Source organism: Sorex araneus, chromosome 3 (assembly GCF_027595985.1).
Source record: "Sorex araneus isolate mSorAra2 chromosome 3, mSorAra2.pri, whole genome shotgun sequence".
In the NCBI taxonomy this organism is placed as follows: Eukaryota; Metazoa; Chordata; class Mammalia; order Eulipotyphla; family Soricidae; genus Sorex; species Sorex araneus.
In genome coordinates this window covers 185,512,682-185,524,458 of record NC_073304.1, presented here as the reverse complement: position 1 = coordinate 185,524,458, position 11,777 = coordinate 185,512,682, and the positions used below count along the sequence as shown (strand labels likewise).

The window sequence follows — 11,777 nt, the reverse complement described above, 5'->3', positions numbered from 1 at the left end:
CCAGCGTGTGTGTGTGTGTGTGTGTGTGTGTGTGTGTGTGTGTGTGTGTGTGTGTGTGTGTGTGTGTTAGAGATTTCCTGGTGAGGCAAGGTAGGGCGCTTGCCTTGCACTCGGCCTATCCGGGTTCAATTCCCCACACCCCATATGGTCCCCCAAACCCCTTTTTGAGTAAAAAGCAGGATAAGCCTTGAGCTCTGCAGGATGTGGTCCCCACCAAAAAAGAGAGAGTGAGAGAAATTTCCTGGGGCCCAATATCCCTCGCTGGCTCTCACACGCTTCAGCTCTTGCTTCTTGTTTGCATATGTATAAGCTTGCCCGGGCCAGCAATGAGCGGGCGAGGCTTCTGGGGGGCGAGGCTTCTGGGGTGGAAGGGGCGGGCACACACGGAGCCGCCGAGTATAAAGACTGCCCGGAGTGCGCGCCGTCCCCTCGTTGCTGAGGAGCGGAGCCTCTTGCCCGAGTACCCTCTACTCTTGGCTGTACCCCAGCTACGCGTCCCCGCCCCACCTCTGCGGCCGTTTCTGCTTGTCGGAGAGCCCCCTGATCCTCTTTTTTTGCATCTTGGATTTCGGGGTGGCCCCTACTTCTCCTGCCTCTTTGCACCCTGATTTTTTCCACGCTTCACTCGGGTTTTCCAGCCGTCTATTTTTGCGTCCTTTTTTTTTTTTTTTTTTTTTTTAAATTTTTAAGGAGGTTTGTGAGTGCGCGGGGTGGGGGGGGGGAGGGGGTAAAGCTGCATTCGCACCCCTTCCCTTTTTCAGCCTTCTCTGCCCTGACAACCCCTCATTTTCATCGCATTCGGGGGGCCTAGGATCGTTGCCTTACTGCCAGCAACCTGCCTGCAGCGCGCTGTCTTGCACCCGGGGATCTGCTGCAATTGCATAGAGGGTGGTCTCTCTCACCCCCTCGGTCTCTGCTTCCCAGCGCGTTTCGGTACGTGGAGGGACCTTAGCACCCCGTAACCCAGCTTCTCTGTAGTCCCCCCGGGCGGGACTCGACTCCTGTTGCCAAGATGGTCATCCGGAAAGAGAAGAAGACCTGCGGGCAGGTGGTTGAGGAGTGGAAGGAGTTCGTGTGGAACCCCAGGACGCACCAGTTCATGGGCCGAACCGGGACCAGCTGGGGTATGCGGGGCGGGGGAGCTCGAGGGGTGGGGTTGTAAGGGGGGCACGGGAGACGCCCGGGTGGTAGAAAATTCTGCTCGCGAGGCCCAGCCCCTTTCCCGGGTTTGGGGCGGCCGCCCCCCTGCCGGGCTGGAGCTGAGCGGGGAGGGGGGGCCAGGCGCGGGTCTAATCTGACCCGCCGCTGCCGAGGCCGAGAAAGTAGGTCAGCGCCGCCTTCCTGCCCCCGCGGCCCCCCGCGCGGGGCTTCGGGGCGCCGCGCCGTGTCCGCGCCGCCGGGCTCACGCGGGGCTCCCCTTCCCCCAGGGCCGCTCCGGCCCCCGCCAGCTCCGGCGAGCCGAGCCGGTCTATTTTTGGCTCATGCCCACCCCCTGGACCCTGGGAATGTTCATGAGGGGGCGGGTCTTGGAGACGTCGGGCGCCTGGGGTGGGGGTGGGCTGGGGGGGGTGTTAGAGGAGGGGTTCTTGACAGCGGAAGTTGTTTGACTCCCACCGCGGAGCTTCTGGAACCTTCTGTGACTGCTTTGTGGGTGGTGGGCTGTTGGGGGCGGGATGGCAGTAGGAGATTTTTGAGGCTGAATGTTCAGCTCAGATGTCGCAGGAGGAGGGAGGGGAGTGGTCAGCGGTGGGGAGATGTGCACATCATCCAGCCCGACATGTCTGAGTTTGGAGTGGCTGGAGACCCTCCCTCCCACACCAGCCGGGACGCAGGGACGGTGTCTGCTTCGGGATTTGGGGCTGGGCATGGGATTTGGGAATCGGCCCGCGGATTCTCACAAAAGGGATGTTCCAAGTGGGAAGCACAGGGGATATGTGCGACGCAGTTTACGGTTCACCCACGGAGACCCCGTGAGGTGGGTTCCAGGGAGCCTTTGCTCAGATGGAATTTGGTGGTTTGGGAGAAGCCTCTAGGATCAGAGAAACCTGCGATTGTTTGGGAGGGGGCTTCGTTGGGGGGGGGGGAGCTTTTGAGAGGCGAGGCCAGGGTCTGGGTTAGTGGGAGCACTGGAACTTTCATTAGGATGAAGGGTCAGGTCACCCACCAAGGGCCGCCTCAATGTCAGGAAGTTTGGGTTATTTTACCTTTACCCTGACTCTTTCTGCCCTGGTCGCTGTGCCTGAGTTAGGGGTAGGTGACAACTGAGGATTCTGGACAGCTGTCTCAAGGATTCTATAGCTAGGCACAGGCAGCACTCAACTTTTGGCTTCTGTGCTGTGCCAAGAGAGAGATTTTGCTATTTGAGTCCATAACCTGAGGGGTAGAGTAGGAGGTTGTTTGCTTGTGAGTGGTGAGCAGTGCCAGCTTAAGAAATTGTGGAGGCCGGAGAGATAATACAGGAGTTCAGGTGCTTGCTTTGCTTGTGACTGACCCTGGTACCTCATGGTTCCCTGAGAACCCTGAGCACCGATCTAGGCTCACTACCAAGTGTGGCCCACGCCCCTCATTTCCCCCAGAAAATGTTGTACTGGGCCTAGGGAGATGGCTCAGAGGATTGAAGTGCATGCTTTGCATTAAAAAAACCTGCACTCAGGGGCCAGAGCCACAGTACAGCGGTAGGGAGTTTGCCTTGCGTGTGGCTGACCCAGGTTTGATCCCAATATCTCAGATGGTGCCCCAAGCCTACCAGGGGTGATTTCTGAGTGCAGAGCCAGGAGTAACCCTGGGCACATGGGTGTGGTCCAAAATCCAAAATGAAAAATAACCCCCCAAAACAAAACCCCAACCCTGGGTTTAACCTCAGCACTTCATGTTCTCTTCATGGCCAGACATGAGGCCTGAGCCAGGAGTTACCTAGAGCATTGCTGGATGTGACCCAGAAAGACAAACTTGTTGTGCAGGCTGGGCCTGTAGCTTGACAGTAGAGCACTTGCTTTATATGTTCAAGGTCCCGGGTTCGATCCCTGGCACCACCAAAAATAAGCAATTGTACTAAGATAGCTTTAAACCTGAGTGTCAGTACAGTGGCAATAGATGTTGGGCCCTTTTGGGGTCATGCATAGTTGAGAAATTGGGAATGTAATTTGAGACAAATGACTTTGGCCTATACTTGGAGTCGTCCCAGCAATGAGACTTTGGATCTCTAGTGGCCTTCACAAAGCCAAGCTTCTCTGTGCCCCAGAACTAGGAGGGAGCCAGGAAGTCATGGCTGAAAGCCAGACGCAAATGCCCCTTTCCACCTTCTCTCACTTTCCTCCCTGGGGAAAGATCTACAATATTCTGAGGCTCTTCTGCTAATCCCCAGTGCAGAATCTTTGAGAGAGCGAAGGGTGTTCTGGGTATAGGCAAGTCCTGGTGGAACACCATGGACCCTCTTAGGACCCCAATTTAGGATCCGCTAATCCTGTTTCCTTCTCCTCCTTAGCCTTCATCCTCCTCTTTTACCTTGTCTTCTATGGCTTCCTCACCGCCATGTTCACCCTTACCATGTGGGTGATGCTGCAGACGGTCTCAGATCATACCCCGAAGTACCAGGACCGACTGGTCACCCCAGGTGAGTGATGAGGCTCCCTTACCAGTGACGCTAATGGTTGCCCTGCCCCTAAGCTTCCAAAAGGCGCAGTTTTCAGAGGTTTGGTGTTGATGATACAATCGTCATTTGATGGGCATTCTTGAGTTCTCTGCCTTTCTTTCCTGACAATTTAGAACTGCTTGGTGGGGTGAAGGGCAGCAGATCATTATTTCCATTACCTCTTCTGCTGTGAAGATGACCTATTCTCACCCTACCTGTTGCCCTCTGGGGAGCAAACGCCCTCTCTGCTGTGCTATGCCCCTGAACTCAGAGTTCTTGAATGTAAAGCATGTACTTCAACCCTTGTTCCCTATAGCAATCTTCTTCACTCTCTCTCTCTCTCTCTCTCTCTCTCTCTCTCTCTCTCTCTCTCTCCCAACTCCTATTCCTGTTGGCTGTAGGCTTGATGATTCGTCCCAAGACGGAGAACCTTGATGTGACTGTGAATGTCAGTGATGCTGAAAGCTGGAACCAGCATGTTCAGAAGCTCAACAAGTTCTTGGAGCGTGAGTGTGGGGCTAAGAATGTGGCTGTCCAGGATATTAGTGGAGTGGGGACTTGGAAGTGGAATGTCAGGCCTGTGACTCTCTTTTTCCCACTTCCCTAGCTTACAACGACTCCATCCAAGCCCAAAAGAATGATGTCTGCCGCCCTGGGCGCTATTATGAACAGCCAGATAACGGGGTTCTCAACTATCCGAAACGTGCCTGCCAATTCAACCGCACCCAACTGGGTGACTGCTCTGGCATCGGGGACCCCACCCATTATGGTTACAGCACCGGGCAGCCCTGTGTCTTCATCAAGATGAACCGGGTAACCATGATCTTGGTTCCCAAGAGAACAGAGAAGGGAGCTGACAGTAGCTTCCTTTTCACTTGGGCGAGTGGGCATGAGAAAGATTTTTGGATATTTGAATTGCTGAGAAAACAAGAGGGGTGAGGACACATGCAGCTGAGATCTGTACCCGGAAGGCTGGATCATGTGTCTCTGATATCTTCATTCGAGAACCCTCACTCTATACTTTCTTTACTCCAGGTCATCAACTTCTATGCAGGAGCAAACCAGAGCATGAATGTTACCTGTGCAGGAAAGGTGAGTGAGTTGGGCCTTGTCTCCTTGCCACTGGTTTGTCTCCATGATTTCTATATAATTCATTTCTCTCTTCCTATATTCTTTGCTCCCAGAGGCCCCGACACCTCAGGGACAAGGGGGTAAGAGAGGGTGCCATATGGTTCAAACCCCAAGCAGCTCCCTCTCATTTCTCTCTAGGTGGCAGAAACCTGCTCTCCTGTCAATAGTTACCACTGACTCCACCCAGACTCTGTCCCTGGCTGCCCTCCCTGACCCTTCCACCTTCTCTTCTGTATGCTGATAACCCTGACTTACACTTGCCTTCCCATATCTCTTCTGCCCCTCACTTCATTTTAGGTCTCTGGTAGCTGCTGATCAGTTGGCACCATCTGCCACCACTGAGTTGTGCTTAGGACCCCCCCCATCCCCTGCCAGTCCCTTCCTCTTTCCTCTAGAAACTGTCTCCTCTCCCTCTCCAGCACCCCTTGTTTCCTCCTGCACCCATACTCATTTATCTGTTCTCTCTTGACTTAGCCGCAGAAACCGATTTCTGAGGACGGGGTAAGAGCTTGGGGGTGGGAGTGGAATTGGAGGTCCAGCATCAAAGGCATCTTTCTGGGCTGCTGAGAGCCAGGACACTCTCTCCTGAGCACATACAAACACAGACAGATAGTTTGAGGGTAGCAGTTGACCGGGGTGATTGGGGTTAAAGAACAAAGGGAAGTCTGACTCGCTTCTGGGTTCCTGCCATGTCTAATGTGTTCTTCTCCTGCCTTCCTGTGCTCCCTCAAAGAGAGATGAAGATGCTGAGAATCTCGGCCATTTTGTCATGTTCCCTGCCAATGGCAACATTGACCTCATGTACTTTCCCTACTACGGCAAAAAGTTTCATGTAAGTCCCGTGAGAGGCTCGGGTTGTTGGCTCCCATCAGGGTGCAGAAGTCCTTGGTCCCTGGTGCACTTCCAGGCATCAAGGTCATCTCACTCTTCCTCTGGTCTAGGTGAACTACACACAGCCTCTTGTGGCTGTGAAGTTCCTGAACGTGACCCCCAATGTGGAGGTGAACGTTGAATGCCGCATCAACGCTGCCAACATCGCCACGGATGATGAACGAGACAAGTTTGCTGGCCGTGTTGCCTTCAAACTCCGCATCAACAAAACCTGAGGCCCCTTCTTCCCACTCTCACTTCTTTCCTATGGATGCTTCTGGAATGTCCCTGACCCTGCCTGATCCCTCCCTCACCCACCCCAAAGGTATTTTTTATAACAGAGCTATGACTTGTCAGAGCCTCACACCCCTCCTTTACTTCTGAATCTAGCCTGATGTCCTTGGCAATTCCCTGGCTACACACATTTGCCACCACCTTCCCCCAGCCCTGGCTCAGTCATACAGGGAGACGAGATCCTAAGGGAGTCACCGAAGGAGTTCGGAGCCTTTTCCCTTATAGTTTAGCTGCGAGTCAGTTGTCTCCACAGCTTCCCACCTTTTCTGCCCTCCAGAGCCCTGAGAACTATTTGAAAATGCTTCCCATCTGCCTTCACTGCCCCCCCCCCACGTCCACACACACTCACATGTATATGCTTCCCGCTCATGCACCCCCTGCCATCTTCACACACAATATGTACGAATATGACATATGCACGAATACATGACAATCCAGTTCTTTCATTCCACAGCTCAGCTTCTGTGGCCTTCCTTGCCTCCCACTTTCCCTGACAGCTCACTTCTGTCCAGTAGCTTCTGGTTCCCCAGGCAGATCTTTCTCCACCTCCTCTCTCTCCATTCCCTCCCGAGGCTGTCTGTGAGAGAGGCTGGCTCTGTGGTCTTGCCCTGTTTCTTAGCGTCTCACACACCCTGTGGTGATTGCATGAGCTGGGAATGAGGGTAGGTGGGGGAGAAGAAGTCCTTGTTGATTCTTGAAAATTCTTTTCCTGGTTCCTCCTATCAGTCAAGTGGGCACTCCTCAGAGGGGTGGGGTTGACCTAGGCTGAATATTCACTTTGTTTTGCCATGGCTCCCTTCCCCCTGCTCCATTTCCCAGAATATCCTTCAAGAACCACTTCCCAGGGAGCCTGGGGGAGGGGCAGCTGTTTTGGCTGGGTCCCCAGTGGCCACCTTGGAAACGTCAACTGGCTATGGGACGATTCCGCCTCCTCCTTCTGGGTCCAGCTCTGCCCCCACTGTCGTGTCTCTGGCTGCCTGTAGCATGCTATCAGCTGATCAGTATCTCGTACCTTTCCTCCGCATGCCACCCTGAACTTGGTAAATCCTCCCCCCACTCTAGTCTCCGAATTTTCTAGGCTACTCTCTTTCAGACCCCTTTGCTTTTTAAAACCACCTCATAGTGTCCATAGATTGTTACTTGAGGCATCTCCCGCGTTCTGAAGCTAGAAGCATTTTAGTTCTTTTTCCACCGTTGGCTCTTTACTACTTCTCTCTTCCTTTACTCCTTACCACTAATCTCCCCTTTTTTTTCTGATGCTGCAGCCCCACACCCCTCCCACAGATGGACTCATTCCTCTATTTCTCTTGCTGGAGCTGTTTCTTGCCTTGGGAACTCCCTGCTTTCCTATGCTCCCCACCCCAGTGGTCTCTCTCTGCAGTTATTTAATGCCTGTGTCAGATCTACTGTAAAAAGAGGATAAAGTACAATAAATCGAGAGCAATTATATATATATGTATATATCCATATATACATATATATAAAAATATATATCACACATGGAGCTCTGTGTGTGGGTTTTCTTTCTGAGCATTTGGAAGAGAAGGGGGTGGATGGATTTGGATGATCCAGGGGTTACTTGGCCTTGGGGGGCTATCCCCAGCCCAGACGTCTTCCTTCTGGTGTCTGAGCCACCATCATCCTTCACTTAGACTGTTTAGGCTGCTCCGTGTAAGAGGTGGAAAGTGCATAGCAGTGCTTAGGAAGTGTCTACTATGTACACAGCTAAGTGAGCCCTAATATTAAATCAAGAGTAGCATCCAGCACTGATGGATGGGGTCCCTCCAAAATAAAATAAAATGTAAACCACATATGCATATGAGCAGGCACACAAATCTTTGGGTTTTGGTTATTATTTTTTGTTGTGGGGCCATAGCCAGCAGTGCTCAGGGCCTGCTTTCAGGAGGTGCTCAGGGGTTGTTCCTGTATGTGCTGGGGAACCATGTGGTGCCAGGGATTGAGGATGCCAAGCATGCTCTAGCCCTTTGAGCCATCTCCCTGACCCCATGGGTTTTGATCATTGGTAAACCAAAATTGGATATTAAGAATATTTTTGTGCATCTTTTTTCCCCCCACTCCATATATTTGTGTCAGTATTTCACCCCTTAGTGTTCTAATTTATTAAAAAAAAATGTCTTTCCCCCACCCCGTTAGGTCTTTGTCCCCCTTTTAATTTCTAAAATTCAAGCATTGCTCTATGAAAATTATAAATATAAATTAATACTCCTATCTTGCAGAATTTCTCCATTTGATTGTGTGCCTCTTGAGTTTGTGGTTTCTATTAAAATTTTTTTCATATTAAAAAATAATTTTGGGCGGGGTTGGGCCACATCCAGCTGTGCTTAGGGCATACTCCTGGCTCTGTGTTCAGGGATCCGTGCTGAGAGTGCTCAGGGACCACATGGGGTGCCGAAGGTTGAACTCAGTTGTGTAGAAGGCAAGCATCCTACCTGCTATATTTTTGCTTTGACCCTGAGATTGTGGTTTTAATGATTTGGGTGTTTGGGCCACACCTGGTGGTGTTCAGAGGTTGTTCCTGGCTCAGGAATCAGTCCTAGCTATGTTTGAGGGGTGCATATGCAGTGCTAGGTATCAAATCAGGGTTGTCTGCATGCAAGGCAAGCAGCTTAATCTCTGCACTCTCTAGTCCTGTGGTTTCTCTTTCTCTTTTGGGCCACATCCAGCAATGTTTAGCAATTATTCCTGGCTCTGCTCTCAAGAATTACTCCTGGCAGGCTCAGGGGACCATATGGGGTGTTGGGGATCAAACCTGGGTCATTGAATACAAGGGCAAACACTACCCCCTATACTATTGCTCCAGCCCCTCTGTGGTTTTTCTTAAAATGTTGTATATAATCCATTAATTCTGTTGCCATTTCTGATTTCTAGTCACTAAATACACGTGTTCTCTGCATTGTTTTATGTATATATGCAAATATATATATACACACACACACACACACACACATATATATATATATATATACACATATATATATTTGGGGGCTACACCCAGCCTCTCTTTTGGGCTTACTCAGGGCCTACTGGCTGTGCTTGGGAGACTATATAGGGTGACAGGAACTGAGCCTGGGTCAGCCATGTGCAAGGCAAGTGCCTTACTCCTCTACTGTTTCTCTGACCCATGTTTATATGTTGTTTGTTTGTTTTAGCTCAGGTAGCCATGTGGTAACCAGGATTAAACCCAGGTATCTCGCATGCTCTGCATGTGTTCCAAACCTTTGAGTGAAATCCTGGCCCAATTTTTTTTTTTTTTTTTTTTTTTGTGCGGGTGACACTCATTGGTACACAGGGTCCTGGCTCTGCATTTAGAGATCACTCTTGGAAGGGCTTTGAGGACCATATAGGGTGCTGGGGATTGAACTTAGGTTTTGTGCAAGGCAAGTACCCTACCCGCTGTCTCCAATCTCCCAGTCTGGTCTTTCCTTTTTTTTTTGGTCTGTTTTTGGGCTATATTCCACTGGTGATCTGAGGACTATGCAATGCCAAGAATCGAACTTGGGCCTCCCGCGTGCAAAGCATGAGTTCAGTCTATGGAACTATTTCTCTGACCCTTATTTACATTTTTATTCACTATGATTCATCTGTGTGTGTGCTTGTGTGTGGTATAAATTAGGACTCCAACTTTTATTTTTCCAGTTGTGTCAGTCTTTTTTTCTTTTCTTTCTGGTTTTGAGGCCATATACATCAGTGTTCAGGGAACCATATGAGGTGCTGGGGATTTGAACTAGGGTCAGCAGGATGCAGGGTAAGCCCCTTACCTCCTGCACACTCTCTCCAGCCCAGTTTGACTTAATACTTAAAATATATTTTTTAGGGACCAGACTCTGCATACTAGAGCCCTGGTTGGTTCTCTAGTGTTGAATAATCCCCAAGCACTACCAAGCTTTGCCCCAGAGCCTGGGTATGACCTGAAAAAAAGATCAATTAGCTTTTTTTTTTTTGTTTTTGGGTCACACCTGGCGGTGCACAGAGGTTACTCCTGGCTCATGCACTCAGGAATTACTCCTGGTGGTGCTGGGGGACCATATGTGATGCTGGGAATCAAACCCGGATCGGCTGCATGCAAGGCAAATGCCCTACCCGCCGTGCTATCACTCCAGCCCCTCAATTGGCTTTTTTGTTGTAGTTTTCGGGTCACACCCTGCGATGCTTGGAATTTACTCCTACTTCTGCACTCAGGGGTCATTCCTGGTGGTGGTTGGGGGACCATATGGAGTGCTGTGGACCAAACCTGGGTCAGCCACATGCAAGGTCCCTACCTGTTGTGCTATCTCTCCAGCATATGAGCTCTTTTAGGCATTTAGTATTCTCTAAAACTTCCACACAACTTATTATTTTTTGGGGGGGTCACATCTGGCTGTGCTCAGGGCTTACTCCTGGCAGACTCAGGGGACCATTTGGAATGCTGGGGACTAAGCCTGAGTGGACCACATGAAAGGCAAGTGCCTTACTGGTTGCACTATCTCTCCAGTCCCAGGTATTGAAGAATTATTTTTTTTTTTCTTTTTGGGTCACACCCGGCGATGCACAGGGGTTATTCCTGGCTTTGCACTCAGGAATTAACTCCTGGAGATGCTCAGGGGACCATATGGGATGCTGGGAATTGAACCTGGGTTGGCCGCATGCAAGGCAAATGCCCTACCCACTGTGCTATTGCTCCAGCCCCTGAAGTATTAATTTCTAAATTATAAGTTTTAATTGTTTTTGGGCTACACTGGTACTCTGGATTGACTCTTGGCTCTGTGCTTAGGAATCACTCTTGGTGATGCTCAGGGAATTATAATGGGGTGCAAAGGACTGAACCTGTGTTGGCTGCATATATTATTGCCCTGACTGAAACTTTATCTTTATTTATTTATTTTTGGGGGGTTGGTGCTCAAGGTTTACTCCTGATTATGTGCTCCTGGACGAGATCACTCCTGGTAATATGTGGTGATCAGGGCTGGAGTGATAGCACAATAGGTAGGACGTTTGCCTTGCACGCAGCTGACCCGGGTTCGATTCCTCTGTCCCTCTCAGAGAGCCTGGCAAGCTACCAACAGTATCCTGCCCATACGGCAGAGCCTGGCAAGCTACCCGTGGTATATTTGGTATGCCAAAAACAGTAATGTCTCACAATGGAGATGTTACTGGTGCCCACTCGAGCAAATTGATGAACAATGGGATGACAATGCTACATGTGATCAAACCAGTCAACCACATCCAAGGCATGCCCTTTAATCCCTGCTCTATCTCTGATCCTTGTTGATATTCTACTTAAAATTGCATTATAATTTTAACTCAGAATTCACTTTTTTCAGTATATTCTTGTATAATTTTTTATTTTGTTTAGATTTGTCTTCAAATAAGGTTTCATATGATCCTGTAAAATTTTGTGTGTATGCTATTCTTCTAAGACATATTCCATGTGTAAGGCAAACATCCTACCTGCTGTACTATCACTCTGGCACTTTCTTCTTTTTATTTTTTTTCTTTCATCTCCGTGCTTTTGCTAGACTAAAAATTTGGACTGGGGATGTGGCTCAGAGGTAGAGTACAGACTTTACATGTGTATGTCCCTGGGGTTGATCCCAGGCACCACAAAACAAAAAGCAATATTTGTTTTCCAGTTGTGTTAGTTTCTTTTTTCTTTTCTTTCTGAAAAGAACCCTTAGTTCAAGGGGAGATCTGGCCTTGGAGGAAGATGTGGTGCTGGGGACTGAACCTGGGCCTCCTGAATGCATATATGTGCTCCAGCCCTTGATCTCTCTAGTTTAGCATTATTTTGTTGTTGTTGTTGATCTTAGAACACACCCAGAGGTGCTCAAGCATTATTCTTGCTGCTGGTGCT

General features: G+C 50.0%; 1 protein-coding gene across 1 annotated transcript; it reads left to right on the top strand.

Moving 5' to 3' along the window:
- Positions 1–421: 421 nt before the first annotated feature.
- Positions 422–7,430, top strand: ATP1B2 (ATPase Na+/K+ transporting subunit beta 2). Its single transcript, XM_004604860.2, has 7 exons — positions 422–1,124; positions 3,485–3,613; positions 4,033–4,137; positions 4,239–4,444; positions 4,667–4,723; positions 5,496–5,594; positions 5,704–7,430. Exons 1-7 carry the CDS (start codon positions 1,013–1,015, stop codon positions 5,866–5,868), a joined length of 873 nt encoding a protein of 290 aa, XP_004604917.1. The 5' UTR covers positions 422–1,012; the 3' UTR covers positions 5,869–7,430.
- The last annotated feature ends 4,347 nt before the right edge of the window (positions 7,431–11,777 follow it).